This window comes from Astyanax mexicanus, chromosome 23 (assembly GCF_023375975.1).
Source record: "Astyanax mexicanus isolate ESR-SI-001 chromosome 23, AstMex3_surface, whole genome shotgun sequence".
NCBI classification, from domain to species: domain Eukaryota; kingdom Metazoa; phylum Chordata; class Actinopteri; order Characiformes; family Acestrorhamphidae; genus Astyanax; species Astyanax mexicanus.
In genome coordinates this window covers 28276408-28302105 of record NC_064430.1, presented here as the reverse complement: position 1 = coordinate 28302105, position 25698 = coordinate 28276408, and the positions used below count along the sequence as shown (strand labels likewise).

The 25698-nt window shown below is 35.7% G+C and overlaps 1 protein-coding gene across 1 annotated transcript in view; it reads right to left on the bottom strand.

Moving 5' to 3' along the window:
• vps35 (VPS35 retromer complex component) overlaps nt 1-25698 on the bottom strand; it is an 83405-nt gene that overhangs the window by 24353 nt on the left and 33354 nt on the right. Inside the window, exons 11-15 of the mRNA XM_022665963.2 lie at nt 18910-19117; nt 15180-15335; nt 9863-9985; nt 7272-7451; nt 4378-4617 (exon numbers count right to left, since the gene is read on the bottom strand). Of these exons, the coding sequence (XP_022521684.2) occupies nt 4378-4617; nt 7272-7451; nt 9863-9985; nt 15180-15335; nt 18910-19117 (907 nt within the window). The remainder of the gene's footprint in view (nt 1-4377; nt 4618-7271; nt 7452-9862; nt 9986-15179; nt 15336-18909; nt 19118-25698) is intronic.

Below are 25698 nucleotides of genomic sequence, written 5' to 3'. Positions count from 1 at the left end.
GCTCCACCGGCAAGCGACCACCCCCGGTGGGGGAAGGGAAACATGGCGCCACCCCTGTTCACTTTGATATAGGCACCCTTTCTAGTGTCACTTAACGCGCCTTATAATGCGATGCGCCCTATGTATGGAAAAATAGCAGAAAATAGGCGTTCTTCGATAGTGCGTCTTATAATACGGTGCGCCTTATAGTCCGAAAAATACGGTAAACTAGTTTTTTGAAAGTGGGCGTGGCTAAATAAAAGAGATGCACTGTACAGGGTTTACCCACAGTTTTAACCAAAAATTTCCATTCGTTTTTTATACATATGTTTTAATGCCTTTAAGGCAAATTTTTATGACCATACTATTTTTTTAAAACAACAGAGCAGACAAGGACAATAAAACCAAAAACTAACTAAAACTTTTAATTAAAATTGATTATTGTAGGCCTAAAACTAATTTTAATAATAAAATCTGTGTCAGATGCTGAGAGCTTCATTGTGTAGGGCTAAATTACTGAATTAACTCTAAGCTAACGTATTTTGTTAGATCAAAATAAATTTTCTCCATCGATAAACTCAAACACAACGATTTGTAGAGCAAATTTCCAGGAATTTTCCAAAACTTTCTGGGTATTTTTATTTTTCCAAAACTCATCCAGGCCTGGAAATTGCTATTTTCAAATTCCAAGACTTTTCCAGGTTTTTCATGACCGTATGAACCCTGACTGTTTAAATAAGGAGGCAGGAGACAATGTTAGCATGATGCTAACACAACACATGAATCTGAATAGAGGTGATGGGAGAAATTAGCCTCATCACTTCAGTGGTAATTAGGTGAAGAAAAACTACTTACAGAATTACAAGGTTCCTCAAACCTCTCTGTTAAACACTGCTATGTGATGACATTTCATTATTTAATGATAAAAAAGGTAATAAAGCGAGTTGATGACCGCTATGAAGGCAATATACAGAAGGTCTTATCCTTCTTCAGCGGTCTGTGGCTGCTTAGCAACAAGTGCCTGCTCTAATTGAACTATATTACTAGTTATCACAAATGTTATTCCTTGTGATTCTTAATATAAATACATTATATTTGTATTTATATTTCACACATTTAAATCACATTTTTATAGGAGCAATAAGACAATAGATGCTATCCACTACACAATATATGGTTTTAAGGGCTCAACAGTGGGATTTAAACCACAACATTATGATCAATAAACCCAGTGCTCCAACCACTAATCCTCCACCATACTGTGTGACCAAATGTTTGTAGACACCCTATCTTATGAATGCATTCAGCTAACTTGATGACACATGCTTGTCTAGTCCCTGTAGAGAAGTCCAATAGAATGGGCTAGACTAGAGGTATATAGACCCCCAGCATTAATCTGCAAAACAGTGGAACTGCGTTCTCTTATTTGAAGGTCTATCTAAACAGATGAAAGTAATTTTGTAAATTAAGGACTCAACACAATGTTAGCATGATGCTAACATAACACATGAATCTGAATAGAGGTGATGGGAGAAATTAGCCTCATCACTTCAGTGGTAATTAGGTGAAGAAAAACTACTTACAGAATTACAAGGTTACTCAAACTTCTCTATTAAACACTGCTATGTGATGACATTTCATTATTAAATTATAAAAAAAAGTGTGTTCTCTGGAAAGATGGGGCGCCATCTAATACCTTTTTGATGGGCAGGTGTGTCGAGTAATAAAGTAAAAATACTTATTTACTAGGGGTCTCGTGAGATTAAAACGTGACGATATTTCTCGTCAGGCTTAAACCTCGCGGGGCAAAAAAACAGTTAAGTGTGGACTTTTTAAGAGGGATTTGGCAACCCAATAGAGTATGGTGGCTGAGCAGTGAGAGATCTCAGCAGAAGAGGAAAATCTGGGTATTTGTATAGAAGATGCTTCTGCTACTTTTAAGTTGTATATCTGGCTGCATTTTGGCTCCAGTGGAAACAATAAACGGTAACAGAGAGCCCAACAAGACACAAACCATATATAAATACTGTAAGTTAATCCTACACGTGACTGTTTCATAGGCAGCTGTACTAATCCCTTAGCTCTGTACTGTATTAAAAACATGTTCTGTCTCTGTTTCACTTCAAGCATAGTCTTAATATGACTGGTTATGGTTCTGCATAGTTTAATTACAAGAGATTCAGGAGAAAAAAACACAAACCCTAGTCTTAATATGACTGGTTGTGGTTTGCACTTATTGTTTGCACTATATAAGACCTAGAAAAGTTTTATTTGTATTTTTTTTATTATTATTTCTATTTCTTATAGAATTAATGTGTAAGAGAAACCAGTCTGTTAAGTTTGCGTTATATGATTTTGTCAAATAAAACTCTAGTTTTTAAGCCATTTTTCATTTTTGATCTTTTCTTTAAAAATATATTTTTAAATCTTGTCTTGTCTCGTTCTCGTGAACCCAGTATCGTGTCTCATCTCGTGATATTAGTGTCTCGTCACACCCTTATTAATTACCTTAGTTAAGGAGAAATGTTGTTTTCCTATACTTTACTGGAGTAATTATTTATTTTTTAGATAACTTTTTACTTCATTTTCTTACATTTACACACAATTATCTGAACTTTCTACTCCTTACATTTAAAAATAGCCTTGTTAAGCTTTTAGTCTTAATGTTTTTTCCTCTTACACTACTTTTACTTTTATACTTCAAGTAGTTTTAAAACCAGTACTTTTACACTTTTACTTAAAAAGTATAAAGCTTGAGTTGATTCTTCAGCTTCAACAGAAGTATTTTAAACCGTAGTATCTATACTTCTACCTACAGAGTAATAAATGCCAATACTTTTCACACCTTTGCTGACTGGATGATTTGAGGAGCTGAGGTTCTTTCCAGCTTCTGCCAGAGTGTCTGTATGTTAGTTTGTAAAGAATGAACCAGTAGTCCTTGTAGAACTGTTAGAACTAAAGGTTGGAAAGCAGGGCGCAGTTCTCGCGAGCGTTGATCGCGGCCGCCTCGGAAAACTTAAAGAGGTCACATAAGACACACACGAATGCACGGGCATGGGATGTGCAAGGTGGGGTAAGGAGGTGATCAGCCAACATCCTAAACTTGCTAAATGCAATCAAATCCTCACAGCAATGCTCCATAATCTAGAAAAAGTCTTTCCTAGACAGTAGAGACAGTTACTCCAGCAAAAGCAGGATAAACGTCTGTCAATACTCTTGATTTTAGAGGAATGAATGAATAAATAAATGAATGAATAAATGAATGAGCAGGTCTCCCAATATTATATTGTACATCTAATAAAGACAGGGTTCATACACTTTTTAACCAATAAATTTCCATGATTTTTTCATGGCTTTTCCATGCCTTTAAAGCCCCACTAGGTAGGATTGAGATTTTGTGCTCGTAATAAATGTAATAAATGTTTCAGGTGGATTAGTTTCTTTTTTCTCGTTTTCTGGCTTTCACAGACATATTCGGTCTCTTTCCAGCTTCTGCCAGAGTGTCTGTATGTTAGTTTGTAAAGAATGAACCAGTAGTCCTTGTAGAACTGTTAGAACTAAAGGTTGGAAAGCAGGGCGCAGTTCTCGCGAGCGTTGATCGCGGCCGCCTCGGAAAACTTAAAGAGGTCACATAAGACACACACGAATGCACGGGCATGGGATGTGCAAGGTGGGGTAAGGAGGTGATCAGCCAACATCCTAAACTTGCTAAATGCAATCAAATCCTCACAGCAATGCTCCATAATCTAGAAAAAGTCTTTCCTAGACAGTAGAGACAGTTACTCCAGCAAAAGCAGGATAAACGTCTGTCAATACTCTTGATTTTAGAGGAATGAATGAATAAATAAATGAATGAATAAATGAATGAGCAGGTCTCCCAATATTATATTGTACATCTAATAAAGACAGGGTTCATACACTTTTTAACCAATAAATTTCCATGATTTTTTCATGGCTTTTCCATGCCTTTAAAGCCCCACTAGGTAGGATTGAGATTTTGTGCTCGTAATAAATGTAATAAATGTTTCAGGTGGATTAGTTTCTTTTTTCTCGTTTTCTGGCTTTCACAGACATATTCGGTCTCTTTCCAGCTTCTGCCAGAGTGTCTGTATGTTAGTTTGTAAAGAATGAACCAGTAGTCCTTGTAGAACTGTTAGAACTAAAGGTTGGAAAGCAGGGCGCAGTTCTCGCGAGCGTTGATCGCGGCCGCCTCGGAAAACTTAAAGAGGTCACATAAGACACACACGAATGCACGGGCATGGGATGTGCAAGACTGGATATAGTTTGTGTCTTGCTATTATTTTATGGCCATATCACGCACACACACACACACAACTCACACACACACACACACACACACACAAAACTCACACACCCGCACCCACAGCCAGTACACACCTCCTCTCCGTTCTTGTCGGTGTTGCGGCCGGACCAGAACAGGTGTGCGCAGATGCTGACGGCCCGGCACTGGTCAGGCTTCTTCAGCAGCTTGGAGGCGGCCAGGGCGCACTGCGTACGCAGCGGCTCGTGGTTCTCCTCGCTGAAGCAGCGCATGCGCTCGAACGTGCCGATGATGAGGGTAATGGCAGCCAGCTGGGCTTTAGAGTCACTGATCTCATCTTCATACAGAGAGAAAGCCTGAGGGCAGAGAGAGAGAGACACACACCACACACACACACACACAGGAATAAAGATTTATTTCATCACTTATTTATTTATTTATTTCAATTTTCAGTCATTTCCAAATCCCAGATACAAAATCCCCGTCACTGCACCAGAGCTGGAATGTGCTTGCTACAAGTCACATAACTCCACTATATACTGTATAATGTTAAAATTGGCACTATGTCTCTGCACAGCTAGATGGAAATATATATTTACACGGTACAGCTGTGCAATCTGGCCTAAAAAAAAAACATTAGATTTTTGACTAGAGATGACAAATAAATGGTTCAAAATCTTTATTTTGTTTTTACTTAAATTGAAATGAAACTAGGAATAAGCTTTTAGATGAAACGGCATAACATACCATTGTAAATATTGAGAACATACTGTACCTTTTAGAAAACCTTAATTCTATATATATTATTTAACTGAGATAGAAACATAAAATTTAAAAGTATTTAAATTTAATAAATAATCCCGCATCTGCTGACCTGCCACAGGCAGAAGGTATAGATCCCTCCCTCAGAAAAAGTCTGTGGGCTAATCCTACTGTGTACTGACTGAGGTTCTCAACCAACAGACAAAAAAAGTGGATCTTCGAATAGATTATCTGCTGTGAGGGGCTCTGGTGGGGGTTAACATGTTGCTACAATGAAGGTTTCCTTATTGTGATGCTACAATTAGGGAGATCCAAACGGCTCATAGAAGCATACTACTCCTGACGCCAAATTCTTTTAGCTGATTCACAGAAAAAAGGATGCATGATTTTTTTTTTGTGCTTTAAAGGTTTGAAGTAGCTTTGAGACCCAAGCGCAAATACAAAATAAAAAATAGTTTTGCATAATATGTTCTCTTTAAGATTGGAGTAAAAATAATAATACTGGGCAGATATAATCCGATTTTGGTAGATATGTCATGGAAAATGACAAGAGTATGTAGAGTATATTTCTTAAAGATAAATTTGACACTGCATGTCCTGCAATTTGACTAGTGCACATGTGCACATTGTGATAACTCGGGGTAAGCGATATGGTCCTAAAATAATATCTAAATATTGAATGCTATTCTTGCGATAACGATACTCTTGGCGATATGACAAAACACTAAATAAAAAATATATATATATCTCTCAAAAATACACTACTGTAACAAAAATAAATAAATAAGTAATGCATATGATATGACATGCCACACCCCTAACTGAGATATTAAAAATGCAATATATATATATATATATATATATATATATATATATATATATATATATATATATATATTTAGATTTGTAACAATTGTAAGTCAATGGTCCAGAATGTCATGATACTAATAATGCACTCTAAATATCTCCATATATCCAGGATTAAAGTAAAATAAATGATACTAGACAGATATAATCTGTCTCTAGTAGATATATAATGGGAAATGAGAACAGTGTGAATTTTTCTTTTGCTAAAAACAGTAAAAAAAAAAAAGAAAAAAAAGAAAAGTAGTACCCTGATATGATAATTTGGGGAGGGTGATTTGGCACAATATTTCAGGGTATAAGATCATTCACAACATAAAAAATGTTGCCAATATTATTGAGTACGATACGATAGTGATAACGAAACTGTAGTGATGTAGTGATATTGAGAAGTTATAAGCTTATGAATAAAGGTGCTTCAAATGGATCCTAGAAGGACTGTCTTTGTAAAAGAGATAACAGAGATGAATGTGAAGAATTCATTCATAAAGATTCAACTTAAGTCAAGGGAAGATTCCTCAAGACTTCTTCGAAGGATTCTTCAAACTCACACATCTCTATTAGAAGAGGAAGAAGGACAAGGACAACTTATTAACTGTTTGTACTATATAAAATAATATATATATATATATATATATATATATATATATATATATATATATATATATATATATAATATTTGACCTCTAGTTTAAATCCATCAGTGTATTTATTAAACACACTGAACATGTACGGTTCTTCTAGAGCAGGGGTGTCCAAACTTTTTTTGTTGGGGGCCAGAAGGAGAAATATATTTGAAGTCACGGGCCACAGACTCTGTAATAAAACAAATAATGAAATATACCACTTTAAATAATACATTTTCCTGATTATTTACTTTACACACCATTTTACTTGACTTACTATCTTTATCTTTAACAGTGTTGTGTAAACTAAGATTTTTCAAATTGATGTTTAATTTCATGATGTCTCTTCATATTAATATTTTAGACTCTTTGGCCCGTTTTTCTGCACTAGAAATGCGCACTCTCTCCGCTTTTAGACTCTTTGGTCCGTTTGACACCTAGCGTTTAAACTTTGAATCTCACATTATAAAAACCTGCTTAACAGCGGGCCAACTTTCATTTTATTTCTGAAGTACCTCTCGGGCCGCTCCAAAAAAGGAATGACTAATAGTGAAAGAACATTCTCTAAACATGATTTTCCTAATGCGTCCTCTTGCTCTGCTGATCCACAGCTCGTGAAGGCCAACACCGCACAAGTGTCCACCTACCATCCTTGCTCATCCTCACAGTGACTCACTCTTACATCACACCACCACCACACTCCCAAACATGCCGCAGGCACGCCGAGGGCCCGGAGCCGGGGAACGGAACAACAGTACCTGGGACATGAACTCGTACGCCACGGTCTCGTGGTTCTCGAAGCCGATCTCCCCGGCGGCCAGCGCCCCCTGCAGGAAGAGTCTGAGGGGAAGCTCGGCCAGCTCGGCCTTTATCAGCGCGCTGATGGTCTGGTGGGCGAAGGAGAAGATCTTCTGGCACTTCTTCTCCCATTTATCATCCTGCAGGAGAGAGGAGAGCGCGGAAACATTCAGCCGACAGCCAGACCCCCTTCCATTCTCTCTAAACCCCCCTCAGCCAAACCGTGACTCACACCAGTGGGCTGCCTGGCATTACCAGCAAAAAGCCGGGCTCAAGAGCTCAGCCTGGCGTCACGGAAAAGGAACATACAAAATTACACTCTTTCACTCTGGAGTTTTAGAAGTTTCTGCTAAAAAAACTAAAAAAAAAAAAAAAATTAATAATAATAATAATAATAATAATAAAATAAAAAAACTCCAGACTGAAACGGTCACAGTATAAAAAATAAATAAATACAAATAAAAATAAAGGATTAAATTATTCATTATTATTTCTGAGAATAAACAAGAGCGAGATCTAAAATTATATTTTGTTTTGTGTAATAATAAGCAATAACATTAAAATATTAAAGTAGTATTGTAGTATTGCTACCAGATAGAAGTATAATAGTTTATGGTTGAACTGTTCACAAAAAAAAAAAAAAAAATCTGGTATTAACATGAGGAAAGCTAATAACTTACTAATTATACTTTCATATCAATAAACCAATAAAGAGATATATATGTAATTACATATCTCCATGAGCAGTGTAAGAACAGTACTTTAAATTAGTCACGCTCACATAGCGCTTTTGTATCTTTATAAACACCCAAAGAAACTTTGGTATTGTTCTCAATTATTGTCAAAATAATAAAATTTTATTCTCAAAATCTGAAATTTTCCTCAAAATAGTTACAAACTTATTCTCAAAACATTTCACGCTTAATTCTGGAAAACATTACATTGTTCTATACATTAAGAATTTATTCACTAAATATTACGTTTATTCTAGATATATTATAACTTTATTCTTAAAATAATATGATTTTACACTTAAAATATTACAACTTTATTTTTGAAATATTATGACTTTATATATTTAAAATATTAACACTATTCTTGAAATATTATGACTATATATTTAAAATATTAATAATTTATTCTTGAAATATTATGAATTTATATATTTAAAATATTAACACTTTATTCTTGAAATATTATGAATTTATATATTTAAAATATTAATAATTTATTCTTGAAATATTATGAATTTATATATTTAAAATATTAACACTTTATTCTTGAAATATTATGAATTTATATATTTAAAATATTAGCACTTTATTTTTGAAATATTATGAATTTATACATTTAAAATATTAACACTTTATTCTTGAAATATTATGAATTTATATATTTAAAATATCAGCACTTTATTCTTGAAATATTATGACTATTTTTTAAATACTGACACTTTGTTCTTCAAATATTATGACTAATCTACTTTTTATTTTCTTTTATTTTATTATTGGCCCGTAAATACTATTGTAGCAGAAACAGGAAAGATAAGCTTGTAAAAGTTTTTTTAAAGGCTTTCAGGCTTTTTAGAAAGAATTTATATAGTTATAGACTTTTATTTTGGTTCTGTGATAAAAGGTTTCCATTTGGTACTGAAAGCCTGTGCTGTCAGTAGAAAACGGAACACCAATACTCTAAAATATGCAAATCAGAGGAAGATCACAGGGGGACATAATCTGTTCTGAAGAGCAGATCAGACATCCCGGCACTAACACAGCTAACGTCACTCTGCATTTTCAGTTACAACAATCACAAGCTTTATTGCACTTTTACAGAATAAATCAGTATTAGAATAAGAGTTTATCCTGCTTTTGTTGGAGTAAATGTAGGACAGAAGATTTTGGAACAGTGCTGTGAGGATTTGATTGCATTCAGTGACAGGTGTGTTAGTAAGGTCATTCAAACAGTTGGAAACTTAATGATTCATTTAAAGTATTTAGTGTGGTTAAATAAAACCTATGTTTTTCTTCATAGTTTGTAAGACTTCAGTAATAATCTACATTGCAGGACATATAAACATAATTAAAAAAAAAAAACACTTAAATAAAGGTGTGACTGGTACTGTATTTCCTATGTTTGTTTTCTAATAACTCCTCTCTAAGCTATGAAACATATATAACAGGTTTATATTGAAGAAAAGCTATGAAACATATACAGGGGTTGGACAATGAAACCGAAACACCTGGTTTTATGCACATTAAATTCTGCCGTGATTTGAGCAGCCGTGGTTTTATGTTTTTTGGATACAATCTGGGTTAGCACCCGAACATCCCTTTCAGACAGCTTCCACAGATGCGGCAGCAAGCAATGTGTGCAATTAATGAAGATTGGCCAACAGGCTGCTCCAATTTAGCCATGAAGCCTCCCACACTAAAATGACAGGTGTTTCAGTTTCATTGTCCAACCCCTGTACAACAGGTTTATATTAAAGAAAACACTGATTGTTTTAGTGTTCAAGGAGTGAAAATGTTAAACAGGTAGATTGAACACATACCGAGGACGAGTTGTCTTTGTAGCGGAAGGCGAGCTGATAGGCGGCGAACACTAGAGGGGGCAGCGTGTAGCGGATCCTCTGATTACCCCCAGCGCCGAAATGCTTCCTGGCTGTGTTTAAAATCTGTGGGAGGCACAAATCAAGAAGAAAATATAGGACAAGTGTGAATAATTCATAACTGTGACACAGTGTGATCGCCTCAGCGCTCATCTGCTGATCCACGAGACTCAGCACTCATTAGAGACTAATTAGGCCACTTCTGGGTTTGTGTTGTCAAACTGCACATCCTGCGTATCCTGCTATCATTTCTACAAATCTCCATTTACAGAGATATTAACATACCTACACTAACTAATACACTACACTACACACACCGACCAAGCTAAAATACACCCCATTACATTTAACGCTTTGAACTCTTGGCTGTTTTGGTGTGTTTTTTTCTCCGTTTTTGTTGTCAGTTCCTCTTTTAGGTCTTTTAACACAGTAATTATATCAGACAGACACATGGCCTGATCTCTTTTACTCCAGAAGCCATACGGCTGCTCAAACATATAATCATTTAAAATGTAAAAGGAAGCAGAATTGTTATATTTTCCTGGAACTGGCCGTTTATGTCAAAACTTTACCAAGCGCCTGTTTTTTTTTTTTTTACTTTTTTTTTTTAATGTATAGACTTTAAATATATTCACACCTAAGATATTGTGGCGTGAGGAGGCGGGAGAACCGTGGGTCCGCCCCACGCCGGAGCGTACAGTGCTGTCTGTCCCAGCTGGTCCGCATCAGGACTGATCAAGCTGCCAGCTGGGAGGGACAGGCATAAAAACTCAGCCTCAGCTCACTCAAGAGAAGGACTTTACTGGGGAGCTGAGGCCGCACGGACCTTTGAAATACTTAAGTTATCTCTACAGACTCTAGAGCCCCATTGGGCGGAGTTATGTTTGTTTAAGTTCCTTTGGGTGTGGTGGAGGGCATTTTCTGAGCCAAATAAAGGTATGATTTGAGTTCATTTACTCCCCGTGTTTGTGTATCTCTGTACTTTCTACTACCGGGTCACAGTGGCCACGCCCCTAACCCCAGGGGCCTGCCACAATATATTTTCAAAAATGGTGAGACTAGAGTGTTTATGAGTTTAAATCATATGAATATTGATGATTTGAGTTCATTACATGGCTTATTAATTACTACTTTGACAAAATACATGGAGAAACAGCATCAGGCGGATTTATTTTTCTTGATAATCAATAATCACACCTCTAGGATACATGTAGATACTAAAAACCTGACACTAAGAGCAGCCTATACCTTTCAGTATTTTAATCAGGACACACAAAGAAAACTAGTTACAAAAATTTAAACTTTTTAGTCTAAATTAATAAAAACGTTTAGTTCAAAATATCTACTTAGTAAAAATGTGCAAGTAAAATAAAAACTATATAAAGTAGTGCGCACACCATACCTAGCTTTAGTTTGAGTAAAGCAGGTAGTTTCACACTTTTTCTGTGGACACTGAGTCATTTTCTGATATTATTTGGCTTAAAATATCATATAAATATGTTTGAAGCACTAAAGATAAACATTAAATAAATATTGGTTGGGGAAGGAGATCTCATCACTTTTTAAAGTGTTTTTCTCAATGGGTTTCTTGTAGATTTAGCTTTACTACACTGGGATGTCATTGCTATTTTTAGAAAGAGTAAGTTGTGCCCTTTCTAACCATATATGGATTATGTTTATGTGTGAAGGGATTCCTGAGTAATTAAGCTGAGAACACAAGGTGCGTCCGTATGGTTCTACGAGTTAATCTGCAGCAGGCTGAGTCTCCCGAAGAGCCTTTTCACTGCCCTCAGACCAGACCGGAAGATTTAATGCACCTCAATAAAATGCTTTAATTAAAGTCGTTAAAATGAAAACAGTCAAATCACAATATTGGATGAACGACTTATTACTTAGCGCTTTTCTTGACACTTTGATTTCTGTTTTGAGGGGTTTTCAGTTTTTCTTTTTTTGAGCTTCTTAAACTTTTAATCAGCTGATAAAATGGGTATTTCAGTTAAATACTTGTTTTTTTAATTAACTGCCTGCTCATTGTTTTTGTCTCTTGCTCTTTTTTTTTATATAGTGAAGCTCTACTCACAACCTTCTTAAGATCCAAAAGTGTAAATTTTAACTAGTTTAAATGATTTTGATCGTTAAAAAAGTTACTTTATTTCAGTAATTCAGATGAAAATGTGAAATTCATATATTATATAGATGTATTACACACAGAGTGATCTATTTTAAGCATTTATTTCTTTTATTCTTGATGATTATTTTTAAGCTTACAGCCAATGAAAACCCTAAAATCTCAGTCTCAGAAAATTACAATAGTAAAATTAATATTAATGAGACCAACTGATACTTTTGTCAGAGTGGGCAGTGTGCCAAGTCCTGCTGGAAAATGAAATCTGCATCTCTATAAAAGTTGTCAGCAGAGGGAAGCATGAAGTGCTGTAAGAACTGCACTGACTTTGGACTTGATAATAAAACACAGTGGATCAACACCAGCAGATGACATGACTCTCTCCAAACCATCACTGATCATCAGTACATTTTACATTTCATTTAAAGGAAATCAAGGGATCAGAGTCTGGAGGAAGAGTGGAGAGACACACAGTCCAAACTGCTCGAGGTCTAGTGTGAAGTTTCCACCAATCAGTGATGGTTTGGAGAGACATGTCATCTGCTGTTGTTGATAATTTTCTGGAATAAAGTAACTTTACAATGATATTCAATTTTTTGAGATGAACTAGTATATCGTCGCTGTCCAGTGAAAAACACTTATCTCCAAAACAGCAACTTTACATGAGAGAGAAAAAAACCTTGTAAACTTTAACTGGAAGTCAATGTGAAAAGAGTTTATTTCAGGTCATTATTAAGAAATTCAAGAAATGTTGGCCCAGTGTAAAGAACAGTTCGTCTCAAATTATATAGTAAACTGAAAATCAACAAAAATGGAGATAAGTGTTTTTCATTGGACAGCGACGATATATATCTCCACTATCCATCAATAAATCGACTGCAAAATAAATAGACCACAAGTAAACGTGACAAACTCGCGTGATTAATGCAGTCGTTGTTCATATCCTGCATCTGCTGCATCACAGGCAACAATTTGTAGATACAAACGGCATTACTCATAACGACTCTAACCGAGCGCAGAGAGTCCTCCAGCATGAGCTGGAAACGCTCCAAACGAGCCAGGATGAATGTTAATGTTCTGTGAGTGTTCTGATAAATCACAAACAGTCTAATCATCTCAAATAAAACACTGCAGCAGACAAAACAGCATGAAGGAAGAACTGCTGTTAATTACTGTTAAAAACTCAAGCTATAATAAGCACTCAAAAATAACAAGTACTCTAAATGTGGATCTAATAATCCACTGTTAGAAAAACTAAGAAAGGGGGGTGATACGTTTCATTTCAGTGTGTAATTAGTGCTGATTATCTGGATAATTTACAGTATATTTAGATAAAAAAGTCACTGGATAAAATATGGGGGAGTATTTATCAAAATGCAATCCTTTATATTGCAATAAATATTGTGTATTGCACAAATGCGCTTAAAATAGAAAACATTATGAGACGCCAATCAATATATTGCAAGTATAAAGTTTCTTGGAATATGTATAAAAAGCTGTTAGTGAACCACTAGTTATGATTCTGCATTACATAAACAATATGATTCATCAAAACACCCACAGCTACTGCAGCATCAGAGAACAATCACAACACATAATACAATCTGCATATCATTTACAGTGTTTGTTCTAACGCTATATAGAGATAATTACAGGTAGACAATCTAAATGATCACTGACTTTATGATGATTTGGGTTTAGTATTCTAATGATATATAGATTTAATTACAGGGGGACACTCTCTCTGGTCACTGAGTTTATTTAACATTAGGATACTAAACTCAAACATAAAATCAGTGTTCAGTGAAAGTGTCTAACTGTAACTAACTCTATATAACATTAGAATAAACGCAAATAAATATTGAGTTAATTACATTTAGACACTCTCACTGATCACTGATTTCATGTTTATTTGGGTTTATTTATTTTAATACTATATAGAAATAAATACAGGTAGATACTCTCACTGATCACCAACTATGTTTATTTGGCTTTACTCTAAATGTTGTATAGAGTTAATTACAGGTAGACACTCTCACTGACCACTAATTTTATGTTTATTTGGGCTTCTTTATACTAATGTTATATAGGGTTAATTGCAGGTAGACACTCTTACTGACCACTGACTTTATTAATGTTAATTTGTGTTTAATATTTTAATGTTGTATAGAGTTAATTACAGGTAGACACTCTTTTACTGATCATTGACTTTATAAATGTTTATTTAGGTTTAGTATTCTAATGTTATATAGAGTTAATTACAGGTAGACACTCTCACTGATCACTGACTTTAATAATGTTTATTTGGGTTTATTTATTCAAATATCATTTAGAGTTAATTACAGGTAGACACTCTCACTGATCAATGCCTTTATTAATGTTAATTTGGGTTTATTTATCTTAATGTTATATAGAGTTAATTACAGGTAGACACTCACTGATCATTAACTTTAATAATGTTTATTTGGATTTATTTATTCTAATGTTAATTACAGGTATACACTCTCACTGATCACTGACTTTATGTTTATTTGGGTTTATTCTGATTTGACACACAGGTAGACACTTTCGCCAACAACTGACTTTGTGTTTAATTGTGGGTTTATTTATTCTAATGTTATATAAAATTAATTATAGGTAGATACACTCACTGACCACTGACTTCAATAATGTTTATTTGGGTTTATTATTCTATTGTTATATAGAGTTAATTACAGGTAGACACTTTCACTGATCACTGACTTTTTTTTTTTTTTGCTTTAATCTAAATGTTATATAGAGTTAATTACAGGTAGACACTCGCACTGACCACTGACTATGTTTATTTGGGTTCAGTATTCTAGTGTTATATAAAGTTAATTACAGGTAGATACTCTCACTGACCACTGATTTTATTAAAGTTTATTTGCGTTTAGTATTCTAAAGTTATATAGAGTTAATTACAGATAGGCACTCTCACTGATCACTGATTTCATTAATGTTTATTTGGGTTTAGTATTCTAATGTTATATAAAGTTAATTACACGTAGACACTCTCACTGATCACTGACTTTTTTAATGTTAATTTGGGTTTAGTACTCTAATGTTATTCATATAAATTTTATAGTATTAGATGATGAAATAAACAATACCAACCAGGTACTGCTGGTCTGGGTCCTCTGAGTGCAGCAGGTGGATGAAGCGTCCCACCAGGCTTTGCTCCTCAGCGAAGTCCTCTGGGTCTGGGTCTTCTGCTGGCTGGTCCGGCTGGTCCTGGATCAGTGTGGATACCAGGTTCAGGATGGCATCCACCTGCAGAGAGACAGAGAGTGGGTCAATAAACGGAAACGATGACTCAGGATGAGCATTAGCACATCTACAAAATAAAAGTGAAGGGATTTATTCAGTGACCTGTGACCCCAACAGAACCAATCAGCACAAAGCAGATTTTAAATGCGCTCTGATCTGATTTAGATAGTAAGAGGTTAATTTTGTTATAATGGGGTGAGCGTTTATCTGTGTGACCCAATATGACTTTAATATATACTCACAACATTCTGAAATGAGCGTGTGATGCTTGGAAAGACTTTAAAACACTACTCATGTGTGTCAGAATAGGTGCCAAATATCATGGGACACGATCTAGAACTGCCACCCATATCCATCTGTTTGTATAAACAATTCTAGGCAGACATTACTGGTCACAGTTATTATTAGGGCTGGGCAATATTATATCGTATACAATATATCGTGAGACAGAAATATCATGATATTAATAATCCATATTGTGATAATAGGGCTGTTCTGTATTAAAAGTAGTCTATTATTTACTGTGAAGCTTTAAGTGTATTTATTGCATAATTGTTTTAGTTTGCAGTTTATATGCATGCACTAAATATTCTGCAATAGTTTTTGCTGCATTATATAATTTTATGCTATATTATTTATTTTGTCACATTATGATTATACTGTTATACTATTATAATATATTCCTGAAATTAATGAATTATTTTAGTTTTCCTATATCGCCAATATATCGTTATTGCAAAAATACCCTGAAATATCGTGATATTATTTTAGAGCCATATCGCCCACCCCTAGTTATTACCACTCACTGTACTGTCTACTCTGGACAGTAATGCCTTCTATGACGTATTCCCAGTACACAGGTGACACTGTGCATTAAGAAATGATCATTACTGGTGTCGTATTTCTGTACATTCACAATAGCAGTGATTTGTCGACTCTCGTGGGCAACGTATTGTGACAATATTGTATAACGAAATGCCCTGTGATTCCCACTCCTATTCATATGAGCGGACTGGCCATGGTTCATTCATACTCGCACAATAACACCTAACAACTTTTTGGCATGCTTTAGCTCTCCTTTTTTTACCTTTCCTTTATCGTCTTTTAAATTTACATACAATGTTTCTTTGGCAGATACGCAACAAAAAATACAATTGTGAATTATCTTTTTCTATCAAGCAGCAAAAAAAGTTTTCTAAATATAATGTGATTCATTGCACACGATACTGCAAGTCTTACAATGTGACTATTGCACATGTACACATTGCCATATCTATGTTGAAACAGCATACAGTGCTGTCAAAAAGTATTTGCCTCTTCTACAGATTTCTTCTGTTTTTGTTTTTTAAAACTAATTTTGATATCAGACAAATATAACCTGAATAAAAATAAGTGTTTAAATGGTAATTGCATTTATTAAGGAAATACATCCATACAAACCAACTTGACTCTGTGAGAAAAAGTATAATCTAAATCTAAAAACTTGGTGATGTTTTTCTTGACAGCAACAACTTCGATTTAGCTTTACTGATAACTGGCAATGAGTCTTTCTCAACTCTGTGGAGGAATTTTGGTCCACCCTTCTTTACAGAACTGTTTTATTTCAGACACTTCATTTTGCTGTTTTTGAGTAATTCCTAGGTGGACCTGCTGGTGTGCTTTGGATCATTGTCCTGGTGCAGAACCCAAGTACACCTGAGCTTGAGGTCACAAACTTATGGCTGGACATTCCCCTTCAGGATTCTCTGGTAGAGAGCAGAATTCATGGTTCTATAAATTAAAGCAAGTTGTCCAGGCCCTGAAGCATCAGATCATCACTATACAAACACCATGTTTGACTGAAATTAGGTGCTTGATTATAAGCTAGATGTAATGGGACATATCTTACTTTTGTTTCATCCTGGACTTTTTGGCAAATGTGAGAAGGGTCTTTGGTCTTTGTGTTCTTTTTGTCAAAGGTGTTTTTTTGCAATGTAACTCTCCCATTACGAGACAATTCTGCCCAGTTTCTTTCATTTTATTGAATCATTAACACTGACCACAAGTGAGGCAGGTGAGACCTGCAGTTCTTTAGTATCTGTAATTGCTCTGGGTTCTTTTTTTGTGACCTCCTGGATGAGTCGTCCATGCCCTTTTGGAGTAATTTCAGTAGACTGGTCACTCCTGGGAAGGTTTACCAGTGTTCCATGTTTTCTCCATTTGTGAGTAATAGTTCACTTTGGTTCGCTGTAGTCTCAAAGCTTTAGAAATGACTTCGTAACCTTTTCCAGACTGATAGATGACAAATGACTTTATTTTCTCATGTTTTCTTGAATTTCTTCAGATCTGGGCATAATGTGTAGTTCTTCAGACTAGCTCACAAGATGTGCATTATTCAGAAAATATAAACTCTTTTGTTTCACTGTATTTATGTTTACCTGCATCTGTTCTACTGGGATCTGCTGTTTTTTTTTTAGTAAAATAGTAAAAAACTATTATTGGAGAAAAGTATGTAATAATGGGACTAGTACATAGTTAAAACACACACACACAGACCCTGAAACTTTTACATTCTGTAAAAATGTACTGAACAATTCTGTTTGTAGAAGCATTGCGACTCAATGTTGTTGAAGCTCCAAGTTCACACAGATGAAAGACTACAATAACAAGGACACCACTGGCTTGCAATCGACCTCTGCCTTTAAATTATTAAAAAACTTCAGTTCTTGTAGATAAAATCCTCCCTTAGCTCATGCACTGAAGATCAGACTGTGAAGCAGAGAAAAGGCTGTAGAAATGAAGACTAAAGAACATTTTGAGGAAATCAGAGATAAAGTTTTAGACACACAAAATCCAAAAAGGCTATGAAACAATTATTAATCAAAGTTGTCGGATCTCTTAGTGAGAAGCTGCAGAAACTTTATAGACAAGGCTGTTCCACAAAACACTGCAACAGAGTATAAAGAATTTTTTTTTGAGATGCACTAGTATGTACAGGTGTTGGACAATGAAACTGAAACACCTGGTTTTAGAGCACAATAATTGATTGTGGTGACGGACAGTTCTGGTGGAAACAGGAGAGTTGAGGTGCACATTGAATTCTGCGTGATTTGATCAGCCGTGGTTTTATGTTTTTTGGATACAATCCGGGTTAGCACCCGAACATCCCTTTCAGACAGCTTCCTCTTACAGCATCCACAGTTAATCCTGTTGGATGTGGTTGGTCATTCTTGGTGGTTAATGCTGACATTACCCTGGATACCGTGGCTCTTCATACATCACAAAGACCTGCTGTCTTGGTCACAAATGCTCCAGCAAGATGTGCACCAACAATTTGTCCTCTTTTGAACTCTGGTATGTCACACATAATGTTGTGTGCATTGCGATATTTTAAGCAGAACTGTGCTCTTACCCTGCAAATATACCTTCACACTCTGCTCTTACTGGTGAAATGTGCAGTTAATGAAGATTGACCACCAGGCTGCTCCAATTTAGCCATGAAACCTCCCAGACTAAAATGACAGGTGTTTCAGTTTCATTGTCCAACCCCTGTATGTGTGTGTTTTCCAGTGTGAATGACGTAATTAATAATGCATACCTGCTCCTGGGCCACGATGGTGGTGTTGTAGTCCAGGGTGTTGCTGAGGACGTAGCAGCTCATGCTCTTGCGTGACTCATAATCGAAATACTCGAAGAGCGGTGGGAAGTGTTTGAGCTGCAGCACAGTCAGGATGTTATTGTAGGTGTCCACGGGAATTTTCAATAGCCTGGTCAGCTCCTTGGAAACGGCGCTGCTGGTCGCAATGCTGCACAAAGAGATATGGATTAAAACCGGGGGAATAAACAAATACGAGTAAACAATGGCTGCGTTCCAAATGGATTCCTACTTCCTCATTAATTCTGTGCTGCAAATTTAGAAACTGCTTGGTTAAGTAATGAGTAGAAGCACATCCTAACACAATAACAGGAAAAGTTACATTTCAAGAGTAATGCTGATGATTTTATAAAGTTTATGAAGTTTATTTAGACCAACATCGTCATCGTACACTGTCCTGTCAATCATACACAATGGTGTGACATAGGCATCAACTTCTAAAAGACTGACAGCTGATTGGTTTGTTGGATATATTGTGCTGTATCAACATATAACATACTGTACTGAGGTTTTATGCCTCTATTCCTATTATTTAACCCTCCTGTTATGTTAATTTGTCAGGAACAGAAATGCTGTTCCAAGGTCAAATTGACCCGGTGCATGTTTAATTACACAAGCAGAGTAATTATTTCATTACTAACTCCATTACTAATTATTCTATTAATATTAAGTACAACCGTGTTCCTTATCTATAACAGGTAATGCTTAAATAAGGATAATTCACTAATTTGGCATATGTTCAAACTTTTTAATGTTTCACTACTTTTTTACTTTTGAAAGACCAACATATAAAACACAATAGTTTTATATAACATTGAAACATAACACTGCATATTATATTTTCATATTATATGTTGATTAATTGATTAAGTTGATTAATTATTATATGTTAATTAAATTAGTTGTTAAATAAGGCAAGCAGAAGTTGTTTCATACTGAAAAAAATACTTTTAACTATATTTCCTAGATATTCAAACTTTAAAACGGGTCAATTTGACCCAGAACATAACAGGAGGGTTATTATAAAAATGAAACATTTGTCTGAAAGCTGATTTTTTTTCCCCACACATTTGCATTTAATTGACTTCAGCCAAAATGTATTTTTGCCTTGGTTTTTAAAGCAAAGCAATTAGACCATACAATCATACACACTACACTTGCTTTAACCCAATCATGCAGTAAACACACAGACACAAGTACGCTGTTATACAGTGAGAACACGTGCCCTGAGTGGTGGGTAGCCATTGCTGCAGTACACGGGAAGCAGTGAGTGTAATGCCAGGATCACACCACAGGATTTTAGCCCAGTTTTTCAGTTTCCGAGATTTTTTTTGTTGCCAGCCAACAAAAACGTCTGCTCAAAGGCAAATCTGGGATCTCTCTGTGCTATGTGTCATGTTAAATATCTGACCCAGTCTGTGACTGGGAGTAAGTTATATCACAGTGATATAGAGGGAGCCCGGGAGTGAGACCTCTATGAATGGGGTGAATGGAGAGAAAGCTAAAAACTTTAAAAATAAAAATAGGAATGATTTACTTGTTCTGAATATTCCTTTAATTTTAGAAAGTAAATTAATGTGTTTTACTAAAATTTTACTAAAAGAAAGCCAAGAAAGCATGCCTGTAAATATAAAGATGCTGCTAATTTGAGGTGATTGGTTGTGGTTGGAGAACTCATGCTGTTTAAAACCTCAAAGCATTATGTCTCCGGTGCTAAAACATTTGATATAGTTCTGTGTTGAGGACATATGTCTATAGTTTGTTGAGAAAAATCATCTCTACTACATAGACAACACACCTTCTTCAGGCATGTCCATGCACATTTTTCAACACCACAATGCAAAACCACATGCTGCACATATTACAACACAGGCACAGCTGTGTACTTGCATGTTAAACTTCTTGTTTTGAATAAATCATAAGTTGAGGAAATTCACCCAGTGAACCCAACAACAAAAAAAAGCGAGTGAAAGGATTTAAATCCTAAGGATGTAACTCCTCAAACTTTTAAACTGGAAAAAGAAAGAAGGCTGAATAGAATGGGAGGTTGCCCTGGGGATATATTAGTGGTAAATATCTGTATGAAGAATGATTAATCCTTTTTAATATGATGAAAAGATGGGATTTTAGCCACTTTTATCTGCTGTGTGAGTGTAGCCTTAGCCAGCTTGTCAACAACTGTTCACACAAATATAATCAGGCCTTTACACCCCAGTTACAAAAAGGAGGAAAAAGCAGAAAAGCCTTCAGAAAGCACAGATGAAACGCAATTCATAAAATCACAGCGTCTGGTAATGAAAGTACTGCGGGGAGGAGAGCGAAGCCCGTCAGAGGCCACGGCTGTTTCCTGGCTTTAAAAAGCAAAGTGCTAACAGAAAGGCTGAGCGCTGAATCAAAAGGAGCACAGCTCTGTGTTTTTTACAGCGTGTGGCATTTTAAAAGGCGTTGTCTCAAAAAAAAAGGGAGAACAAAAAAAAAAAAAAAAAAAAAGCTTTTCAAATCCGAGATGACCTATAGCCCATCTGCAGGAGCAGGGGAGTGAACCGCCGCCCCTGTAATCAAAGCCCAACAAGACCGAGCCGCTGCTCTCCCGCTCTCCTGCTCGACCGGCCGGGGTGACGGGGGTGGTGAGGAGTGCTGGGGGGTGCTGGGGTGGGTGGTAAGAGGTGCTCTTCCTCTATAATTACAGCAAAGTCTTTTCGCATGTTAATTTTCTTGGCTTTGAATACTGTACTTGTTGAAACACGAGGTGAGGAAATTCATAAAGCGAACCCGACAAAAATAAGAGGGACAGGATTTCAATCTGTAACCCTTTTAAACTGGAAAAATAAAACGGGCTGAACAGAACAGAAGGTTATCCGGGGTATATTGGTGTAAGTGGTAAACACCTGTATCATGAACATAATATGTGCTGACAAAAAATAAAGATAAAGAGCCCTGCAGGATAACATGCACGTCTGTGATGCAGCATTAATGCAGAAAAACACTGTATTTTTTGCAGTATAAGGCACACTTAAAATCCTTTCATTTTCCCAAAAATGGACAGTGTTATGTAAACGTTTAATTTCATGATGTCTTTTAATATAAAACTCCTTAATTACAGCAACTTTTAGACTCTTTGGCCCGTTTTTCTGTGCTAGAAATGCGCACCCTCTCCGCTTTTAGACTCTTTGGCCCGTTTCTGACACCTAGCGTTCAAACTTTGAATCTCACATTATAAAAACCTGTTTAACCACGGGCCAACTTTCATTCTATTTCGCGTGCCGCTCAAAAAAAAGAAAAGAAAACGGGCCGGAAATGGCCCGCGGGCCATTGTTTGGACTCCCCTGTGTTACTCCATTTAGTTGGTGGCTCAGGTGTTGCCCAGGTACCCCACGCTGATGGTGAGAATATCATAAGATTTGCACACAATTATTTCCCATTAGTAAAAATGAAATGTTATTACAAGAAAACTGTAGGACTCTTTAATAAGCTGCATTGTACAACCAGACTGAACAATCTGGAGTTGGAACAGTGTCAAGATCTCCCAAACTGTGGGAGTTATGCAGTGATATTTTGAGAAAAATAATAGGAAAAACACCTAGTAATTACTTTGCAAGGCACAACCACAATTTCACAGTTAAGAAAATGAATAGCAGCCAAATTAAAAACACCTCCCCAATTGTCCTGCAATTAACAGATGGGATTTCCAGATGGCAGAATCAAGTATAAGATAATGTGTTGGTATACTAATAACGTTTTAATGAATGTAATGAACTTTTATTAGTAGTAGCACTAGTTATTTGAATTATTTATTTTTGGAAGAATCATTTTATCATACTATAATCTAGAAACTAGGGATGTGCCATATCGAATCGTATCATTTTGAATGCAACAATATCACTTTTTTTTTATATTGTGAAAAATATTATACCCTGAAATATTGTGCAATATCACCCATTCCTATTGATCACATCAGGGTGTTACTTTTTTTTTTTTCATTTTGTGTTTTTAACAAAAGAAAAATGCACACTGTTCTAGTTTCTTATTATATATCTACTATATTTCTTCTGAAAATGTATTAAAAATAAAAAACGAACTCTCAAGAAAACTTTTTTCACATGGTTATAATGGGGTATTTTGTGTAAATGTTTTAAGGAAAGAGATTAATAAAATACAATTTGGAATAAGGCTGTAACGTAACAAAACGTGGAAAAAGTGAAGCGCTGTGAATACTTTCCAGATGCACTGTTTCTGATTGTCTTCACTGAGAGCAGAGCTTTTTTTAGGCAATGCTAGACAGACGTTAATTTAGATCATATTTAATATCTGAGAATAAAATGGGCTTTATGCTTTGTACAGATTAGAGTTAAAGTAACCTGACCTACAACAAAGTTCCATCAATATCCTAAATATAATATTTCATTTTATTCTTGTTTAAAAATATTATCTATATTTAAAAACAGCTCCTCAGAAAAAGGGAGATTTCTCTGAACTGAATCCGGTCTTGTAAATGTCAGCAACTTCAGTTTGAAATCAAATCTTTTCAAAACTTCATGTCTAATAAAAAACAAATAAAAAACACCACGCAAATAACGAAAAGCTCCTACTTTAAAACGGATATAAAGTTCAGTTTGCTCACAGGGCCACAGATTAAGTGAACTCTGTTATTTAATGAATGTTAAACTGTAAATTTGAATTAAATTGCTGTGAAGCAGAAGAGAAAAGCTGGAAATGACTCAGATTGAGAGACCACAGCTGGACAGACCATAGACTGTGTATAGCTGGACAGAGCATCGTCTCTCAAAAGTGAAGCCACCACAGGTCGGGCGCCCCCTGCTGTTCGGTTTCAGAAAGCTGTGTAACCCCACCCATCCCCATAGGTTTCAATGGCAAAACAGACAACTTTCAATCAAGTTTTTTCTAATATACTGTAATTCTACCTCCATTATTTAAATGTAACAGCTAGTGTAACCTTTGCTTATATTGTTAATTTTTATATCACTACAGAATTCGTTTTTAAAACGTTATTCAGCTCTATTCAAAAAGGTGTGGTTATTGTAAAAGGGCTGGTTAAGGGCGGGACCAATAACAGACCGTCAGCTCTGCTCCACTCTGCAGCCTGTGACCTCGAGGCAGCCCTCAGGGGCGGGGTTATTTAAATGAGTAGGCTGTCTCTCCACAGTCTTTCTCCCTCCTCTGGTCTCTACTGCGACTCAGACTCGGGTTTCAGAATCTCCAACATGGAGGAAGATTATGGCTTAATTTTCTTTGAAAGAATGGGAACAGCGACACGTCGTTCATCTTTTTTTACAGTCTCTAGTACAGACAGAAAGCTGAAATTAAAGATGTTGCTGAGCTTCTTTACAGATACACCACAGAGCGTCAGACAGAACAGAACAGATGTCTCGAGTACTAATAATAAAACTTGTGTTCTAGCATCAAAAGATAAAGTCGAGTGACTGGTGTTGGAGTGACAGAAAAACAAAGGAGAGCAGTTCTGCTGTTTGGGTTAGCTAGATAAGCTAACAGGCTAAATACCAGAAAATCCAGAAAACTGAGGCTCAAATTCACTCAGGTTTAAAAGATTACAGTCTCATATATGAGAGAACACAGTCGAGTTAATGATCTTAGAGCTGTTTGACAGTGTTAAAGCTCTTTTTTGGAGGCTAGATCATCCAAGTTTAGTTATTTTCTTTTTCCAAAAGAGATATCCAAAATTATATATAAATTATACAGCTTTGGGAAAAAATTAAGAGACCACTTCAGTTTCTGAATCAGTTTCTCTGATTTTGCTATTTATAGGTTTATGTTTGAGTAAAATTAACATTGTTGTTTTTATTCTATAAACTTTAGACAACATTTCTTCCAAATTCCAAATAAAAATATTTTCATTTAGAGCATTTATTTGCAGAAAATTCGAAATGGTCCAAAAAAAATTAAAAGGTACATGAAAAAATGAAAAAAATTCATAAAGTTTTAAGAGTTCAAAAAATCAATATTTGGTGAAATAACCCTGGTTTTTACACAGTTTTCATGCATCTTGGCATCATGTTCTCCTCCACCAGTCTTACACACTGCTTTTGGATAATTGTATGCCTTTACTCCTGGTGCAAAAATTCTAACAGTTCAGTTTGGTTTAATGGCTTGTGATCAGTTTTATTTAGCTTTATTTAGCTTACTGCTGAGTTCATAAGGTAGGTTACCTTCTATTTATGCTGAAGTTTAAGCTCTCTGTCTCTCTCTCTCTGTCTCTCTCTCTGTCTGTCTGTCTCTCTCTCTGTCTCTCTCTCTGTCTCACTCTCTGTCTCACTCTCTGTCTCACTCTCTGTCTCTCTCTGTCTCTCTCTGTCTCTCTCTGTCTCACTCTGTCTCACTCTGTCTCACTCTGTCTCACTCTGTCTCTCTCTGTCTCACACACTTGCATGGTCATGCACACACAATACACACAGCTGATGACACACTTCCCTTTTTCAATGGAATGTGGATAATGGAGCTAAACTAGTGTTTAGTTTCTCCATTAAAACACTCACTTTCAAAACATTCTGCAACATGTCTGTTTGTGTGTTTTTCTAATAAAAAAAAAACATCAAAATATTTTATTATAATACAGTAAACCTCGCTTGAGATAGTACGGTAAAAAAGGATGTAGTCTGCCAGATGTACATCACACTAAACCATTATTACTGTTCCTTTCCAAACAGTACCAGCATTTATAAATGTCATCATGATTTACTTATTATAATTATTAAA